The 20709-nt window shown below is 40.0% G+C and overlaps 1 protein-coding gene across 2 annotated transcripts; it reads right to left on the bottom strand.

Annotated features, from left to right (window-relative positions):
• Window positions 1-12198: 12198 nt before the first annotated feature.
• On the bottom strand, window positions 12199-20240 carry elk1 (ETS transcription factor ELK1). 2 transcript variants are annotated; one of them, XM_030784558.1, is made up of 9 exons: window positions 20157-20240; window positions 16880-17088; window positions 16063-16458; window positions 15612-15746; window positions 14595-14870; window positions 14346-14473; window positions 13586-13826; window positions 13039-13140; window positions 12199-12510 (listed from the first exon to the last, which is right to left on the bottom strand). In XM_030784558.1, the coding sequence occupies exons 1-9, from the start codon at window positions 20179-20181 to the stop codon at window positions 12412-12414; spliced, it is 1611 nt and encodes a 536-aa protein (XP_030640418.1). In that variant the 5' UTR covers window positions 20182-20240; the 3' UTR covers window positions 12199-12411. The 2 variants fall into 2 exon arrangements, with proteins under 2 accessions (XP_030640418.1, XP_030640417.1); XM_030784557.1 differs by having other exon boundaries at window positions 13586-13806; window positions 14338-14482; window positions 15612-15761; window positions 16072-16458.
• Window positions 20241-20709: the final 469 nt, after the last annotated feature.

Genomic DNA, 20709 nt, shown 5'->3' with positions numbered 1-20709 from the left:
GGCTCAAGGACATGCCCAACAGCTCTTTCATGTTCATTTGTTCTGGGATATAAAAGCTCAAGCACACTCTCCTCCCACAGAATCTCTCAGGTTTGAATGATTAAGTTTGCGAAGTTCATTTATATATCGGAGCTGCAGTCTAACATACACGGCTACACTCGAGTGCGTTATGCAAAGCGTGGACAACAACTTTTCACACACTCCAGCTGGTGTGGAACAGCCAGTCAGAGGACAAAACCCGGGGTGGGTCATTTCACAATGAATCATCATGCTTTTTTTTTTTTTCTTTCTTGTTTTTTTTTTTTATGGTGATCTCTGCAGTGTAACAGCATTAGTGATTCCATAAAAATGCCTGTGTCCTTTTTTGCAACACGTCCAGTAAAGCATTACAGTAATGAAGACATATTTTGTCAGCTCCACTCTGTCACTTTCTAAATGCACAAAAACTCTGTAAGAACATGTCCTCGGTATGTCTACTGAAGCATGTTTCAATCTTTAAGGAGCACAGACAGAAATGATGATGGAGAGTTCAGTTGTTCTCCCATGGTAGTACATTTCTTTGTCAGGTTAACAGATCAGAAAGTTAAAGGGCCTTGAATGTGCTATTGTGACACCAAAGATTTGAATCTGGAAAGCAAATACACCACATAACCAGAAAGATGCCATAGTACAAAATGAATCTCTTAAATCAGATTAAACCTGACAAAAACGTATCTTTAAAGAGTTTTTAATCTTTGCAAAAAAAAGGCACAATGCAAGTGTCCTGTCAATGTGGCATTCATGTATTGAGGACATGAGGTGTCCATGCTTTAGTCTGGGTTTAAGGTACAGTACATCGCAGCACCTCAGGCTTAGAGGAGAAAGTGGGCTATACATGCACCCAAAATCAGTCAGTGTGTAAATGGGAGATCAGAGGTTTATATGTTCACCTAATCTTCCATAATCTTGGCCTGCCCTCTTGTCCAGTCTTTTTCTGCAAGCTCTAAGTTAATTCTAGGGAGAAGGTTTTAGACAGGATATGAGGAGTTATTAAATGAGTTATTACTGATATGAAAATGCATTTATATGTTTCATTGTGGATTTGTTGCACTTGAAGGATCTAAACTCTCTAGCGCTTTTTATCGCTATACCGCATCAAACATGGAGGGAAAAAAAATCTCAGCTCATCTGCCCAGGTCAGTGTGAGATTATACATCTGATTTATGCTTACCTACATGTTGCATCTGCTTATAAATGAAATCATCCAAGCCAACAAAACAAAATTTAAATACTCGAGTTCTTCACAAACTGATTCATATTGCTTAACCCGGGATTGTAAATATCTTGTACTCAAACTTTTAATGAATTCCAAAAAAAACAAAATCAGAAAAGAGGAAGCACACAAAATATGTACATCAAAAGGTCTAAGAATTAAATAATAGGACAATGATCTTATTGGACAATTATCTAGATTAGATTAGTTTTTTTAAAATAACGTGGCCGCGAGCATAGGGAAAGCATACAAGCGATCAAGAACACCTTTGTGAGGTAATGTGAATTTCGTTCTTGCAATAGGTAGCTCGAAGCTCTCTGGTAGGCACTTCGGCTTGAAGTAAAACTATACATTTAGTAACACTTTTAAAAGAGAAGAAAAGAAAAGGCTTGCGAATAAACTAGCCTATAATAGCTCCGTTATTTCACTTGTAACTTGGAAATCACTAACCTCCTGATCCAACTCACAGTGTCACTCACCTTTTATCCCAATTCTGAATTTGTCGGAAAACGAGCTGAAAGTTAGTATTTTGTAACTTTCCGTCACAAATAAAACGATTACTGAAAATAAAGAACAGACACTAAGATGCTTAAAGTAACGCCCTTACCTCCGGTGTAACGCCGGATGGGTCCAACTGAATTGAACACTTGCACTTCCGTGGAATTTTCAGTCTCCACCAGTTATTTTCAGTTTTCCTATCTACTTCTCATGCAGCGTTCAAATCATTCGTTTTGTCAAATGCTGAAAATGTTCAGTATAGAAGCATTCCACACGCAATGCCAGTGAGATACGGTCCTTCTGTGAATTACTATCCTGCCCTTGTACGATTCCCACCGTATTTGAAGCACTATACGCGCCTCGAAGTACACGCCTCTCACGTCCCTTAGTTACATTGTCTTTAACCAATAGTAACGTTAGGCCAGTTTTTTCGTCCAATAAGATATACGAGGCCATCGTTCTATCTCTTTGCAGTGATGTAATGGTCTAGTTTTCACTCTGGGCTAAGGTTTACCGCCCCTGCGGCAGTCAGGGGAATAATGTAGCTGATTTCATCATCGATAAGGTCACTCAGTGCATGAGTAAGAGTCTCTGAGGAGAACTCCAATAAAAGTAGAGATAATGACTGACTGAATTTTTTACTGAACTTGTTTTAGATATTGAACCTTTTATGAACTGTATCGAATTAAACTTTGCACATGTTAAAATTATTTTTATTGTTATTATCATTAGTAGTAGTAGTAGTTTTAATAGTAGTTGTGGTAACAGTAGTGGTAGTTCAATGTGCAGTTATGGGTACCAGAAAAATTGTTATACAAAGCATGTGGGGTTTGGTACACTGAGCCTACCCAAGCCAAACACTAGAAACGGGCTCATCTCAGTTGGGGAAAAGCCATTGTAAATGAATGCTGCATCAGGATGTCAGTTAACTGTAGACTGTTGTCCTTTTTTTCTTTTTTTCTTTTCTTTTCTTTCCTTTTTTTTTTGGCCTTTGTTTTTTGTTTCTGACAGTGACTATTTTAAAACTGTAATTTGTGATCATGTGGCTGGATGTGGTAGTGAAGTGAAAAAAAAGAAAAAGAACAAAGAAGCCCCCTTATGAATTTTCCAGTAAATCATAACAATGCAGCTATTAACCAAAGGTTAAGGCAAACATACCTAACAACCTGCAAGTAAAACTATTTTAGTCATCTAACTCCGTTTTGGAGAGTTAGTTATTGGCAGACACTGGAATCAGAGACATCAGACAACTGCAAATGCCTAGGAGGCTACCCTAGTTGCAGAGCGTTGCCAAGGGGAGTTCATATCTGGAACTTTGTTGCAAAACAAAAATAATCTTTCTTTTCTTTGTAGAATTGCTTAGGAAAAAATGTGTGTGTACAGCTGAAGTTACTCACTGTCCTAGTTGGAGGTAATTAAAAAATTCCTCTCACCAGCTCTACATTCTGTTTGACACACTTATTCCATTTTTCATTTTGAACAAAACTCTCTGTGACTTAGAAAATTGTACATAATACTACTGCAATAATGTTTGTGACCCAACCCCCTATGCTTTATATATATATATATATATTTTTTTTAAATTTTTTCTTTTATATTGAATGTAAGTATATGAAACTGGATGGAATTAAAGATTAGTGGATAATAAAACTGGAATGTGACCAGATTTGAAAGATTTTGAAAAGATTTTGAAAAATGTTATGTTTGGTTTCTGGCTCTATTATCAACTACAGCCCAATTGTCTCAGTTTATGCCTTACATATTTTTAGCATGTCCTCAAAACTGGAAAGAAGCAACAATGCAGTTATATTTTTGTAGAAATTTGAACTGAAATGAAGTTAATTGACACTATCAGTAATATTACCCAAGGCACAACACACTTCTCATTATATACACAGCATATCATGCCAAAAATATATTTCATCTTCAAGCACCTGTGTCATGTGAATACTTTTGTTATTCTTGATTCTATATTTGAATTCATCTTATTACACAAATCTGTATGCATTCTACCTGTATTCACTCCCTCCTTGTCATTCACAAGCAGTTTTTCATAATGACATAAAGACAACAGCTCATTTATAACCAACATGCTGAACAGGCAAAGAAACGTGTTTATGTGAAAATGCAGGAATAATAGATCTTTTTTTTACCACACATAAATATTCAGGGGATTCTCTCTCAGCATCTTTGTGGATCAGTGGCCTTATCAAAATTATATGAGAATAGTTTAAAGAAGACTACGGATCTACCATTAGAGGAGACCTTGTGTTACACAATGTGGGAGACCTGTGGCTATCACCCAACACCAACACTGAATGGAAAAACAATCACATCCCTTGAAATCTGGGATTAACTTGGATTAGGCAGACAAATATTAATTCCCCCAGGCCTGTGTTCGGGACTTTATTGTGAATGTTGATGCTTGGGCTCCCACTGTGGGACGGTCACGTTGCAAGTGACACAGAAACATTGAAATGCTTTAGACATCCGCGGGAGCCTGATACTGAACTATACAAATGGATTCCTGTGGTAAATGCTATCAACAGAAAACTCATTATTTAACACGTGACTTTTGTATGGATGGTTTATGGTGCCTTTAGATGTTGCGTTAATCTTCCTATGTTATCATTTTCCTTTTCTTTTTCTTTTTTTTACTATATAGCAGGCATTAATGGTCAATATAGCTTGATCTAATGGTCCTCTGCTTTCATTGTGCTTTGATGGTATTTTCGTGGATTTATTGATTGTGTATTAAGGGCTAGAGCTGATACATCAGCAAGGAAAGAGGATGACGTGTTCGCCCTCTACAATGCTTGTACCTCTTCCTCATGTACGCTTGCATTAAATCACCACATTGATTCACAGTAACCTCATAGGACAGATACATAATCATATTACATATCTTTACACTTTGATAACAATTTAAACTGACAAAAATATGCCCTGTCGGTCCAGATGTTAAGAAAAAGTTTATTAGGTTTTCAGACCTCTCCTGCGAGTGAGTGCAGTGATTCAGCAGTAGCTTAGTTACTGCACACAGTTAATGAGTCGAGGACACAGCCATTGGGTTTAATGACTGTCATGCCACTGGAGCCTGCCTTGCCTCCCTTGCTCATTAGGGCGTGACATTGATAAAATAGGACATTGCAATTCGGTATATGCTAAAGGCCAGAGGAGCGCTGAGGCAACCTGAACCCAATCTTATCTTCTTAAAAATCAGATCATTCCTCTGTAAGCACCAAGCATAACGTCTAATGTTAGATCTCAGCTGCGCTAGAGCAATATTTACCGTATAGCCTACATTTTTTTTTTTTTATATAGAAAACTGGTTCAGCTATAAATATTTTAACAGTGAGTATTCACATTAAGAGTCTCTGATGATCTCTGTTTGAAGCGCTTTCTTTTTCAGCGACATGTATGGTGCTAGTTTTTTGTTGTTGTTGTTTTGGTTTTTTTTTGGAAGAATTTTTTTTCAAAGGTTGTCGCAATGCAACCACCCCAGACAATACTCAGCTAAATCTTCACCAGTTTACCACCCACTGAAAAAATTATCATTATTATATGTTTATTAATAGACACGGTTATAAATCAGCTAAAAGACACAAATAGCTTAAAGCCCCGTGCTCTCTCTCTCTCTCTCTTTAATTACAAAGCAAATCAGTGGCACTTCAGACAATCTATCTATTGTTCTGCTGTGTCGTGTTGTCTCTGCGTTGGTGAGACAAAAAAAGACTGTGGTGGTTCTGTAGTTAGCTGCAGACTAATTGAGAGTTAATGACGCTTGGTGAATGTCATCATCAGAAGGGTATGAAGTGCGTAGCAATAAAACTCAAATCGCTGCGCGTTGACAAGGGGCATCCATTTAAGCAAATGATACGTTTAGCAGATCCGTCACCTGTGGCACAGGTCTTCGCTCTGCCATCTGCATTAGCTCTCCTTTACCAGCCATCCAGTTCAGGTCCTTAGCTCTGGGCTTTATTTAGATCAACACCGCCTGATACGTCTGGGAAGAGCTTTTAAAAATCACGATGGAACTTCAGCGACACTCATATTTGTATGTTTTGCATGTTCTGAACGCTAATGCTGTTATGTTTTGTTGGGCACTAGCACATAACCAAGCAACATATTTTACATGTCTGTGTGAAAACTAATACAGAACGGTTTTGTATGGTGAGGGAATACAGTGGCATCAGTTCAGCTGTGTGAAACAAGGATGTATTTTGTGTAAATATCACAAGAGTTTAGCAAAAGTCAAATAATGCTCTCCTTGCATCTGAGTATTCTTCACTGAATTCCTTCAACAAACAGAATATCACAACTGTTACTTTTTTTTTTATCTCACAGCTTCTTGCTAAAACACAGGTGTTTTGTGAGTTCTGACTGAAGCACTTCTGTGACTAACTTCAGTCCCCAGCATTTTCACACACACACACACACATACAGGCTGTCATTAGTATTTCCAAATAAACAAAATCAAAGAAAAGTTCGAATAAGTGTCTGGGGTTTGGCTAATCAGTACACTATGGAAGTCATGTTGTCTTTTCTTTACTTTTTCTTTTAATTAATAACTTCACCCTCTAGAGGAGAGAACTTCCCCAGGGGGAGCATGACTCTGATGATGGAAACCCCTTCAGGGGGACTGCCTCTCCTGGAATACTCCTGGTACTCTGGAACTCTCAACACAGCACAAAGTACTGTCTTTTTGCCCTCTTACTCCCTGTTTAAGCAGCTAAGCAGGTAGTCTACATATTTCTTTTTACTTTTTTGCATTCTTTGATTTTGTTTATTTATGAGTTGGAATCATGACTTCCTCACGGTTTGTGAATCATTAAATTAAGTTTGCTTTGACTATATTTGAGTGCTCTTTCTCTTTCTATGTTTAAAGGAAAAAATAAAATGTATCTCCGCGTTAATGAATTTAAGAAGCTTCTTTCTTAAAACTGTTCACATGAGATATTCAGCAGTGAATAAAAACAGCCGACGTATCAAAGCATAAAGAACAAAATAGGATTTTATTCACTTTTTTTTTCCTTTTTTTTTTTTTTACATTAGTTCCAGCTTTTTCTCTTTAGAAAACAGGATTAATATCTATAACATATACACAAACAAAGTAGAATGTGCAGATTAAAAATAGTTTGTCTCTCTTTCCAGTAAATATAATAATATATTTGGACAGTTCAAAAAAATAAAATGGCTCTCCTTCCCTCTTCTAAATAAACTCCCAGTGAAGACCACTCAACTGGGAAAGGCGGGAGAAGCCGCGGATATTCGAAAAGCGACAGAGATCAAGAATCAGTCAGAATTCTCTTACTTTGAGTTGTCTGGGATCCCACTACAAAGAAATATCAGACAGTTTACACAAACATACGTACATAGCAAAGATTTCCCAACACGTTACTGAATACCAAATCGCACAATACACTGTAGTTCCCATAACAGTTTAAAGAGGAAAAAAAAAAAAAAAAAAGAAAAATTAAGTGAAAACAGTTATTACAGTATCTGTCACTGCAGATAATAGCTTTCAGTAACTTTAAAAAGATATGATAAAATGAGGCAAAAACTTTTGAACAGTTTTGAGCCACCAAAAATGTATATCTCTCCCACCCAAACGGTGAACCGTAATCTGAAGAACGATCAGCAAGCATAAATATACTAAGAGAAATATCTGGGACTAGGACTGGTTTTGTTTTGGGTTTTTTTTTGTTTTGTTTTGTTTTTTTTAAGAAAGGGTGAAATTAGATAAGTCATGAATTCTTTGCTGGTAGTTTGAAATAATTTGCAAAAAAAACCCACCACCCAAATCAAAAGTATATGCTGGGGTTCTAAAGCACAGCTTCCATTTCTTTAATGCTTGTTTTCTTTTTTTCCCTTTAGAACAAATGGCTTTTTTTTTCTCTAACACGAGTCGTCACTTGCATAATATTAGGCTATAATTCACTGGCAAACATTACACATGCTGGTAACCGACAACAATTACAAGAAAAACAAATTTTTTTGCACAATCACATTTTTGCACAATTACACTTTTGGTTCAGATGACAGTTGGAAAAAGAACTATGTTTTAATTCATGTGGGCAGTAAACCGAAATAGGGAAAAAAACCCATCATGAAAACCATGTCTACCATGCAGTTTTTAAGCAGCAACAAAGTGCAAGTTTTGCTTTAACATTATAATAATATGAAATATCGATGTCATTTGAATACATTACAAATTTGGGGGGGTGGGGGGTGGGAAGGGGGGATAAATAAATAAATTAAGTAGTAAATCAATGTCTTAACTTGCTACAACAACATTACCACTGCCAGTAGCTCAAGATTTAAATGTAAGGCTTTGCTTTGTATGTTGAGCTTGGTAGTCTGTGTTTACACAGGTTACCAAAACAGTCTTAAAAATGTTTAACAAGGTGTGGCATTCACAACTGGTGATGTAAGCGTTTAAGCTGACTGAGGTCTGGGACAGCCACGTCAGGTAAAATCAAACCAGACTTTAACCATTTCGTTACAATCTCCTCCACACACTCCACTCCTGTTTAACATTAGGATTATAATACAATCGCCAATAATTCAGAGTGCACCGAACGTTCACTGCAGCATTCCATAACTGGCAAAATCACACAGAGACCAAAACAAAATAAAACATTTCACTGATTAAACTCTGAATGTTGGCCTTCATACAATAAAATACATATGGCTTTTCTTGATTAGAAAGTGAGCTCACTTTGCATTGAGAGACGGGACAGGTTTAGTCACTGCGTTTAGTCTTTTCTGCCTGTCTTTTGATGGGAAACGGGAATATGAGGTCATCATATTGACATGTTGTATAACAGTGATGGTAACCATGGCGTCATTGAAACAGGAGAAGAGCTTGTAGACAACAGCAGTTCAAATACACTTACGGTACATTACGAGGCTTTAGGCGCACGTACACATTGGCATGTCAAAGTCAGGAGCGCAAACAGTCGGATCGTCATAGCATAAAATCGCGCTGCGCTTCGTATTTCAGTTAATACGGTAAAAAAAGCCAAGCGTTTTAATAGTCGTGACTCCTTTTTGCAGATGTCAACACTTTACACTCTGTTATGTTTCAAAGTGTATTCTATAGATATATATATATATATATATATTTTTTTTTTATTACTGAATGATTTAAGATGACAAAACTAAAGATCACAGTGAAAAATTTCATATTGCAGGCTCTGTTATTACTTGCCTGACTGAGATGTGACATAGCATTCTTTATATTTAAAAAAAAAAAACTGTGAAAAAGAGAAGAGTGAAGAAGTGCCCTACTTTTGAAATCTGATCATACATTTCAGTTAAAAACGAAAAAAAAATCCTCATTGTTCAGTTCAAACATCAACAATGCTGAAAATATTCAACATGAAAAGGGTACAAAAAAAAAAAAAAGTATATCGGAGTCGTCAACAGTGATCAAAACGATCACCGATTGGTATTAAAGATACCCAATCAATCAGACAGCTCACTTTAGCACACACAGTAAACCATACACTGATAGAGAGAGTAACATGGGAGGCTGTGTAATGCCACCCCCCCCCTTCCCCTCCCCCCAGCCAAATCCTCAGTTCACACCACCCACGTGTTCAAAGTCCCATCCCCTGACAGACCAGACTTTTAAATTTGAATGTGGAGCTACTTGTGCTGTTTCACAAATACAGTTACGCAGTATGAGTGAGGGATTGCTGTCAATATATATTCTATTCAAAATCATTAAAAATGATCACCAGAAGTAAAATAGTTCATTTAAAAATCATTTTGGGTAAAGTGCTATGCATGAAAGCATCGGCCAGTTGCATGTGGCACGGGGCTCTGCTAAAAGGGGTGCTAATTGCCATTAAAAGGGGTGGTAATTGCCATTAAAAGGGGTGCTGAACCTTCTCCGTCCTTTATCCACATTCCTCAGTTGACCGGACAAACATTCAGTGTGTCGTCCATACGGTACATGTGATATAGTCTCAACTTATAGCCAGGACATCTTTAAGACCCTTTTCTCTTTGGATCTGAGAGTGTCTATGAAAAGAAAACGGAGGTGTCTTCGGTTCAGAGAGAGATAGAAAACAGTCACACAAAGCTATGAAACTTCAGCAATGAGTTCACGACAGATTATAGAGGACAAGGCCTCAACTAAATGCTGCTACCCTAAGTGAGGTGTGTTACGTTTCAGGCATTTCAGTTTTGTTTGCCCCCCTCCCCCCACCCCCCCCGAATCCCCAACAAAAGTACAATGTAATTTAAAAGACAAGTCACCACACAGCAGTGAGTGAGAGAGCAGTCTGTTTCATGCTTTGAATGAGTCCTCCCGTTGATTACAATTACTCAGATATTATATACACACACGTGACATCACAATTGAAGTATTAACAAAGTCAGTAACAAAAAAAAAAACGTCACCCTCTTCCTGAAAAGACGGATACATTCCGTGCTCCCGAAAAACGAACCCTCCTCAGCACCTCTGATGTTGTTGGATAGCAATGATTAGATAAAGCCGACCTGCAGACCCGATGGTCCCCTGCAGACGACCACATCTGCACTGTTTTAAAGAGCTGCAAAGGCAACTTGGTGTCGTGCAGAACGCTATTACAGAGGACGCTATGAGTCCCTCTATTACACTGGGCCCAGACCTTTAGTCTCAAGCTCATTTTGAACCATCCCAGTAGAGTTGCCAAAACATGTACACAGCAGTAGCAATAACTTATCCATACAAGTCAAACAGGCAAGCTGAAATAGTACTCATCTGAACAACGGCAAACCGCAAACAAGTCCGTATGCAAGTTACTGGCTTATGATGCAGCTATTTTGTTTGTTTGTTTGTTTGTTTGTTTTTTTACCACTGAAAGCCAACCATCACATTATTGCGTGTTTTGCTTCTCTTTTGCTTGGCAAATACTGAGGTGTTTTCAGATGTAACATGCAAAAATCAGTGTTTTTCCCCCAAAGGTCCCACAAGATGTTTAGCGAACTCAGCTAAAAATACTTAAATCTTGATTTAAAAAAAAAAAAAAACGACCCAAAAGGAACTGAGGATGTCAAAACAACACTGACACCTCTGGTGTGTCCATAACAAAGGAAAGTTTGAGATAAAACTACAGCGGATTAAAGGCTGCAGTGAACTTAGTTATTTTTATACAATATCGGGATCTGTTTTACATGAGCTAGTCTTCATTAGCTGTTGTCAGTTCTTGAATTCAGTAAATGTCAAACCCAGTTTGTTTTTTTTTGTTTTGTTTTTTTTTAAATATCCTCAGTACAATAAAGACCGTAGCACAGGGTGCCTGTGGCGTGATAAGGAGTCTTGTAGCCCTTAGATGAGAAAAAGCAAACATGGCAGCACTGACAGACACACTATGCTGGACTGCATTGACAAACAGCTGGTCTTTGGTCTCCCCTGGCATTTTCCATACAAAAAAAAAAAACACAAAAAAAACAAAACCAAACTGAAAAAAAACAAAACAAAGAAACCACAAACTACTAGAAAAATTTACCACATGACATTACATGAGACCTTATGCCATGAAAGAGGCCCACTGCTGGAACAGAAAAAGTTAAACCTTTGCGGTTAAAACCAACACGAAACGAGCGATCCAGCGTCTCTGGAATGGCCATAGAGAGAGAATATACAAAGTCGTTACAACAAAGGAATGATAATACACGCTCTGCAAAAGTAACGGAGTACATCGATACATTCCATATGTTGATAAGCGATAACTTGATCGCTTATTGACCAGTTTGAATTTCTTCCAGGAGAGCTGTTCTTTTTCCAGATAAGCAGTCCCAAAGATGGCCTTGTCATTCCACTGGAAAACAAAAGCTTCTCGATTAACAAAATAGATTCCTCTGTCCGTGGAAAAAAAAATAGAGCATGTTTAAATGGCTGCGTTTTATTTTATTCATTTTTTTTTTTTTTTTAAAAATGATTTTTAATCAAGTGCATTCATGATCAATTTCGCTCCTTCAGATCACAAGTGCTAAAAGTAATTACTGCATCATAACGGTCCTCTTGTCTTTTGGCCTCAGAATTCACCTTAATGTTTTGTTGTTTTTTTTCTTGAACATGAGGAAAAAAAAGATGTTGACAAAAAGAACAGAAGGGTCTCTCTTTTTTTTTTTTTCCTACACTTAAGGCATCCAATGCCATAGTCAATGAATAAACTGAATTCACAGTCGGGTGAATTCGATCACGAAAAAACCAACAGTGCTAGTTAGCAGCACAGGAAATGATAAAAAGTAATTGAAGTCTAGTACTCAAATATTCACCGCGGTGTTTCAAAAAAAGGGAAAGAGAGATGCACCAAAATATCTACTCTGTCGAGACAGACAAAATATAAATAATACAAAAGAACGTGAAAAAAAAAAAAAGAACAGATGAAAAAAAAAAACCAAAAACACACCAGTAAAGTGTCTGAATGATGCCACCTTTCGGTCCAGAGCCAGACTAAAGCCAGGGGCATTTGTATTGGCCTGTGAGGAGGCTTGGCTGAGAACACAATCCCTGCAATGAACCGTCATTGGACCAGGAGCTCCATTCAACACGGGCCGGGGCTTGTTACGGAGTGTGCCGTCCACACTTCAACTGTCCCCGAGCTCTGATTGGCTAGACCAGTAGTCACTGACCATATGATGAAGAGAAGGATGTACAAGCTTTACGGTTTCTGTGGGCCCGGAGAGAGAACGACAGGGGTGGACAAGCCATCCACGCTCAGGGCAGGGATGTGGATCTGATTGCTTCCATTAGATGGGAACTGCAATGAAAACACGACATGAGTGTAAACTGAAAGGGTTATTACAAAACAGTCTACTGGTTTGGCTCCCTGACATTTTGATGAAGTCTATTCAAAATTATTCAACACACTCAGCAGATCTGCACATCACGGATACTCAAGGTCTGAATAACACAATCACTGGGCAAATTATGGAAAGTAAATCCGTTAGAAGTTGTCTTATAAGTGGCTCTGGACAAGAGCCTCTGCAAAAACAAATGACAGTATAAATTGTAAACAGTCCTCGGAGAGCTGCTTTAAATGCTGTGGTTCATCCAAAATATTATAAAGGATTTAGGCCACAGTCAACTCTGCAGTGTCATTCTAGCTCCAGCAGAGGGAGCTGGTGAACCACAACAGAGGGCATTTAAGGTGCAGCAACCAGACTTCTGTGCTCACACAACGCAGCCCTGCGAAAACACATCCCTGCCTTCCAAACGGAGTGCTAGGACAAGAGGCAGATGGCCTCATTGCTTGGTGCCAGGCTACCGCTGGGAAAGGAAGTCTTACCTGGAAGGAAAGCTTGGCCGGACTCCGAGGGGCGATGGGACTGAGTGTGCTCCAGAAGTGGATGGTGGAGGGTAGGGGACTTGGCGTCAGAAGCACTGGAGTCTGAGGGAAAGAGAGAGAGAGAGAGAGAGAGAGAGTGACAGCAGAAGAGAGATGAGTTTCTCTGTGTTTACCGCTCATCTGCTGGAGCTCATCACGAATACCCCAAAATTGGGAAGCGAAGCAATCTGTGTAGGAGACGTGGTCTCACCGCATCTCGTAAGAAAATTCATTTGTGTCATAATATAAACGGTCATAACGTGTTTGTTTTTTTTTTTGTTTGTTTTTTTTTAACCTCCTTGAGGCCCGATTCATAAAAATAACCACATCGCACTGACTTTTCACCAGCCTTTCTGAGGAAAAGCCATTGGACTCATTACGAGGCTAATACAAATGTGGAAGAAGACAGCGATTCACGCGGGCAATTCTGACGACGGATTTGAGGACAACAGATCTGTTTGATGTGAATTTCTCTGCAGGAGATGCTGGGACGGCGAGTTTCACCTACCAGGGCGTGCGAGGTGATGACCGTGGGCGTGAGGGTGTTGGTGGCACTGCCCGGGGCCAGCAGACTGTTGACCGCTGCATTGACCTTATCCAGGGGGACACCAGGGGGCAGTAGCGTGGAGGACGAGGGCAGTTCGAGCACCCGCGGCTTCTTAGACTTGGGCGGTTGCCCTTCTTGGCCCGAGGCCGCTGGCGCCGTGACGGCCGGGGCCGTGGTGGTTTCTGCGGGGAAGGAGAACACACTGCGCTAGTCACGCTAAATCGTTGTCAAGATCAGAGGATGGAGAGCAAGAGCATTGTAACGGCAGACCATCCATAAACAAATCTGTCTCGGCTGATCTGACTCCTGAGAATTAGCCCTGAAAATGACATTCAGATGCGTTGGTTTTGTAGTAGGAGAAAAACTCCTAGCAGAGCGTGGCTGTCCCAGAGGAAGGGCTGCCTACAAATTTGTCTAAATGAGCTCATTTGAAGTCCCACTGAACCGCCCAACTGAGGCTCCGTAAAACAGAAAAAAGGTCTGAATGCACCGATTTATTGTGAGATTCTGCCCACGTGCTGCAAGTTCTACGTCCATACGCTGAGAGATTATGAACATTTACAGTCAGATTAGAAGTGAGACCAACACAATTGTTAATCTGAACAAACTGTGCCTACATTTTTTTTTTTTTTTTAAAAAGACCCCATTGATACTGAGGGTTTTCTTTCGCCAGACCTATGGGATTCTAAAAAAATCTGTGATCTTGGACTAACCAGGTAACTCCGTCTTCTCCTTGTCCTCCCCCGCTCCCTCTCCCTCTGCCACGGGCTGAGCCGCAGGCTCCACGCAGGGTAGGGGAGCGTCCACGGGAGTCGGGACGTCAGTGACTTCTGGAGCTAGCGTCAAGGACTCTGGAGGCTGGGAGAAAAGAGAGACGACAAGGTGAGCCCGGTGGAAAACCTGCACCAAAAAAAAAAAAAAGAAAAAAAAGATATCAGCTCACATTCGTGCGAGCGTGGGCCGCACTCACCTCGATGGTCTGTTTCGCCTCTAGGCACTCGAGCTCCAGCAGGGCGTCCTCCTCTGTCGAGGGGTTTTGTTCTTTGGTGGTCCCTACGGACTGGGACTTGATGACTACAAACACGGGGTGTGTCTGTTGCTGGGTGACCACGCACTCACCTGATGCCACAGGTCCTCCCATGGGAGCCAGCGGCACTAGAGGTGTGAGGGAATTTGGGTCAGCTACTCCAGTAAGGTAAATCTGAGGAGGCTCGGTCAGGCTCTGGACCTTCTGGGTCTGAGTGCTCTGTGAAGGGAAAGGATCCAAAATCACCATGGTAACCCCAAAGAGGATGTGGTAATTTAATCGCAATTTTACTCAATTAGCAAACTTCATTTACTTAATGACTAATAATTAGATGCGTTTACTGAGAATTTCCATTTTTGACAGCCGTGCCGTTGAAAGTTAAGCTTATGAGACCACTGCAGGATGAATGGGTTTTAAGGTGAAATTTTCATGGTCACTGTTTAGCCAGCCTGTCCCCAGTATGTACAAAAAATATATATATATTAAAAATCTTATGACACGTAGTGATTTAAGAAATTACGAGATTTAGTGATTTAAATCCAACAAATTAGGACTGAGCAGAACTGACAGCTATTCATATTTTACAAACGTAAACGTTCAATAAAAGGCAGTGTTAGAGTAGGCGCCCACTGATTGAGCAGTAAGGGTTTCCACTCTTGGTCAAATATAAATGTCTCTGAATCCTGTCAAATTTCCATGATCTATTTCATGAATATAATGAACTGAGTTATCTGTGTATGGTAATACTGACACAGGCCAAACCTGACATGACCACACTACAGCAACATCGTAGATCATATTCCAATTATAATCCATTTGTAAAATTCCACGAACTGGCAAAAAACTGCACCCCCCTGACTGGAACAGAGTTTTCGAATTCCATGACATTCTAAAAATCCTATGACCCATAGGAACCCTGAATAGCACGTTTGTGATGGCGTCATGGTGACAGAAACTCACGGGGCTGCCGGTGGCAGAGCCTGATGGGGTCTGGGGGCTGAGAGCGGGCGTGGCACAAGGCGACGACTGGGTCACTATCACCTGTAGGCTGCTCTCCACACTGGCCGGGCCCTGCACAGCAGTCTGAGGCTCCGTCTTCAGCAACTGTACCTGTAACACACGCGCACCCAGCAAAAAATGAGAGAGACAAACACCAGACACACACGCGCACACACACACACACACACACACACACAAGAGTCCATCTGGAGACTTAATGTGCAATCTCCGAAGACAGGGTGCAATATCCGGCTTGTTAAACCAAAAAGAGCTACCCTGGAAGTGTGAAATTTGGCGAAAATGTGGAAGTTTCATCCTTTCGTGGTCTAGTGTTGATAATTACCACAAGTATGAGTTTACAACACATGTTTTTGACCTTAACAAGGAGCTCACTAAAGTGTAAGCAAGAGACGTCTCTCACCTCCCGCACTCCTCTGTCCACACTGGGTGAAGGTGCCTTGGGGGAGCCATCTACAGGGATGGATAGCTCTGTTTTAATGGGTTTGGGGTTAGGCTTGTAGGGTGTCTGTAAGGACTGGATGGTGAACGTGGAGTACAGGCCAGACTTCATGTAGTCGTTGCGAGAGCTACGCTGGACCGAGCTGGGGGACGAACGCTGCCCTTGCAGGTTCTTGTTGAGGCACGTGGAGGTGGCGCCCCCTAGAGGTTTGGGCTGGATCATTACATCCGTTTTCTCTGAGCTACGCAGCGAGTCCTCAGGCCCGCGAACTCCGTCGGCCAGGCTGGGGTCAGGGAAGGAGACAAACTTGTAGACAAACTTTTGGCCGCTCACTTTCTTGATTATGTTCTGTGGGAGCGTTGAAGGAAAAAAAAAAAAAAAAAAAAAAAACCAGACCAATGGCGTAAAATTATACAGAAAATTACACTGCCAACACCGTAGCACACAAAGCGCCGCTTGTGCTCTTATTCAAATGGAAATTTAAGCGTACAGAAGAGAGACGACTCAAACCTATTTCGCACGTTCCAAATCAACAGAGTGGTTCCTACAGAATTATTAGACTGATGAAGATTCCATGGTTTGATTGTTAGGAATTCAAACTGCAAATCACAATCAATATAAGACTATAAATATATTCAAACATTTGTTAGCTTTTCCCGTTTTATGCCACCATGGCCTAGAAGCACACACTCATCCAGCTTACAAATTATAAGGCTGCTGATGAAGAGTAAAAGAAAAAAAAAGGGGGCGGGGGCGCGGAGAACTTTACCTTATCATAATAATACCGCAGAGCTCTGCTCAGTTTGTCGTAGTTCATGTTGGTTTTGTTCTTGCGAAGCCCCCATAGTCGTGCCACCTCCTCAGCGTCCAGTAGCTTGAATTCGCCGTCTCCGGAGGTCCAGGAGATTAGATGCCGGTGGCTTTGGTCCTCCAGCAGGTGAAGGAGGAACTGCCACAGAGTGATGGACGGGTCCATTGCTACACACACACACACACACACAAAAAAAAATCAGGTTGGTTTGAAATGAGGCCAATGTTCCAGATATTAAGCTGTATGTCTTTAATATCAACGTACAATGTCCAAGTAGCCTGCCTTAATAACTGCAAAGTAGTTTGGCCACATGATCTAGAATACATTAGTCTACCAAAAACTAAAGAAAAAAAAACCCTGTACCCTGCAGAATTTCTGACCTTTAATTTAGCTGGATGCAAACTACCAGAGCATAAGAAGATGTCTCTTAGCCTATTCATTAGTTTATTATTTGGAAAGGCCATTTTCAAGATCTACAAGAGAAGGCCCCCCCCCCCCCCCCCCCCACACACACACACACACACACAAACACACAAACACAAACAAGGTTAAAATCATATTCCATGGTAAAAAAACTATTAAAAGTACAGCTTTTTGAAATACAGCAAACATCTTACAGAGCAGACTTGCTGAAATATAAGACCAAATATTCTGTGTTGGTAACTTCAACATAATCACGAGCACTGCTTTGTTTGTGGATTTCATATGTGCCTGTACACACATAATTCTAAGATCAGAGCACTGTATTTTTCTCTCCCAGAGTATAAACAGTGTTCCACTTGTATTAATTAAACCTGCATTCAGCGCTTGCAATCAGCACAAAAAGCTACGGAAGAGTATTGAGAAACCACTGCTCAAGTGACGGGTGTTAGGCCTACAAGTTAAGGAAGAACATGTTGAGAATGCAAATTAACCTTATTACCATTTTTCCCCTGAAATTACGTAACTCATATCAAACACCTTGGAAACTATCACCATGGTAAAAGCGTTTAGGCAACAGTTACTAAGGAATCAAGAGAGACTGTTTTCAACCCTCCCCATCCAGGTTAAACCAGTTAAACAATAATAAGTGCATCGAAAGGTTTATGATACAAATTATTGTCACAACTGTTCCCTTGTCAACAAATAACACAATAAAATGCATCACACCTGAAATGGATAGAAAATTCAACTCAGTTACTAACATGCTATCTGCTCGCATAAGAAATAATGTCTCCCCTCACTGCTAGGCCCAAAACAGTTCCAGCTGTCATTAATTATAGATGTGGTTAATACATGCATAGTTCAAGTGCACGGAGACAGACTGAGGTGTAACTGTATTTATCTGCATATGTACATTACATTTTAATATCTACAAACACAAATTACATATTTCAGTTGAGGGGGAAAAAAAAATCACTGTGTTCAGACTGTACTGTATGGAAGACAATAAAAAAGAAAAGAAAAAAAAAACAGGGAAATTCGGCTGGTAGCCTGTTATTTATTTTTTTTTAAAATACATACATCAGACTAAATAAAAAAAAAAAAGAACATTTTTTTTAAAAAGGGGAAAAGACTGTTGCCCACAGGTAATGCACTTAAACTTACTAATGGATAACAAAACTATTTCTGTCCTACATTTACATTAATTCATCTTCTTTGTGCATTATTTCTATGGAGGACTCTGTATTACAAAATCTAAAGCAGAATAATGGCATTTGTTTAACACTGCTTGCTCAGATATAAGGCGTCATAAATCTTAATAGACAGATAAACGTAAACAAAGATAAGCACTTGATAAAGCACCCATGTAAATCTACTTTCTCCTGTCAGACCTTATTGCCTCAGGGGCATAGAGAAAGGACCCCAATCTTCAATAGCCAATTACCCTGAGCTCTTCAGGTGACAAGGTCCAAGATGATTTATTACACCTGAATACATTGCATTTACTTTCACAGAGAGAGAGAGAGAGAGAGAGAGAGAGAGAGAGAGAGAGAGAGAGAGCTGGGTTATGCCTGCCTAACAACACTGACGTGCGCAAATTATATTCATTCTACACAAGGAACACAGACTATGTTCACTCATTGTGGTAATTCAGCTACCCTGACTGATCGTAAGTCACAAAAATAAATCCGCAAGCCTCAAGATGAAGGTTGTATTCATGAAATCTGTTTGATCTCGTGGCATCAAACAGGGGACTGTCTAAAGATCAATATTTGAGCTGATGCTAGATGAATTTATAGACAAAAAAAGAAAACATCACAGATTGCCATAACTGCTGACACAGCCACGGGCTGTGAAAACCCGTGCGGCTCTATGCGGTGGTTTTGTAGTAGCAGTGAAATATTTCGTCACAGCATACAGATTATACTACTAACCTAATTCATTTTGACTGGGTTTATTAATAATCATTTTTGCATCAGTAAATACGGATTAAATGAAGCACTCAGACCTCATTCAAATTCTTTAAAATGGTGATCTTTACATGTGCATCCATAACAGTTTCACGGTATATTAAAGTTAACAGCTCGAACTAAAGGCGTATCGTTTAAATGAGGGCATTTGAGAAGATGGAGAGGATGATGAGGGGAACCGAATGGGAGCAACGCCTTGTCCTTCTTATTGTTTATTTTGTTCAAGGTTAAGTTATGGCTAATCGGAAAGTTTACATTATTATTTATATTGTTTACAGTTCCAGACTAGCATGAGTAACACAGAGAAGCTCATCAAAATCTTAACCTGCGATTACGTTCGTTCAGTGCGAGAGTATGACAATTTCTGTCGCAACTAGATCTAAAAAGAATGCCAAGTCGCTGGCAGCCTTCGTGAGCATTCCAGCCAGCAGGCTAGCTAGCTGTCAGGTTTCCAACAGGTAGGGGGTGATTTGAGAACAGCTCTGCATAGACAAGCCTGTGCGAGGCAGCAAACTAAAACTACATAGCCAGAGACATATTCAGATTTCAAGACGAACAGACACTGTGGTGAACTGACGTGATAACATGATAATCAAGGTATTCACTGGCCTTACCTGTTTTCCGGAAACAAACTATCGTACTTTAACTTCGTCACAGAGACATATTAACACTCAATCACAGGTTAACTAGTGAAGAAATTTTACGCATGTCTTAGAATTGAACTATTTCCCATCGGAAAAGCCCAGGGAAGACAAAGCAAGTACATCGTATGACAGCAAACATAAATAATCACTAGTTGCTAAAAACGACTAACTACATCTAAGATCAAGAATAGCACTTACCACTTATTAGAGGATTGGAATCCATCTCTTCACACGCTTTTTGCTCTCAGATTAATCCATATCTGTGTTCAGAGTATGTCAACAACCGATTTATTTAACCAGAAAACGCATACGATGAGACATGCAGCCACTATTCTGTTTTGGAATTATGTAACAATGTTCAGCTGATAACACATGCATCTCTTCTTCCATGTTAGCGGACATTAGCTTGCTTTCGATGGTTAGCAGCTAACCGCTAGCCAACACTAGCTCGCTGGCCAATGAACAAGCCCTTCGGTTTACAGAAGCTTTAAATTCAATTTCGGCGACTTAAATCAGTTAGGTTAGGTTTTGAAATAATACATTCTGTTCCCTGTTGAAATAACGATGGGAATCTACAAACTCTAGTGGCTCGAACAGCAAATTAATTCAATCGAACCCCCTACTCGGTTTGACTCCTCCAAACGCGCTCAAATCTCTGTGTCCATTTGTTTGAACGAGCGCAGAGGCTTGACGACATGCCGACTTTCCACGAGTCTAGATAGCGATACATTTTATCGTTTCCGACTATAAC

This window comes from Chanos chanos, chromosome 9 (assembly GCF_902362185.1).
Source record: "Chanos chanos chromosome 9, fChaCha1.1, whole genome shotgun sequence".
Lineage (NCBI taxonomy): Eukaryota > Metazoa > Chordata > Actinopteri > Gonorynchiformes > Chanidae > Chanos > Chanos chanos.
Note: the sequence above shows the minus strand (reverse complement) of the source record. Positions and strands in the feature narration are given on the sequence as shown.

Coding starts and splice junctions, on each gene's coding strand:
- elk1 (XM_030784557.1), bottom strand. CDS start 20,181: ATGGATTCCAATCCTCTAATAAGTG. Junction 17,089..20,156: donor TTCCAATCCTCTAATAAGTG/GTAAGTGCTATT, acceptor GTGTGTGTGTAG/CAATGGACCCGTCCATCACT. Junction 14,871..15,611: donor GCTCTGCCACCGGCAGCCCC/GTGAGTTTCTGT, acceptor TTCCCTTCACAG/AGCACTCAGACCCAGAAGGT.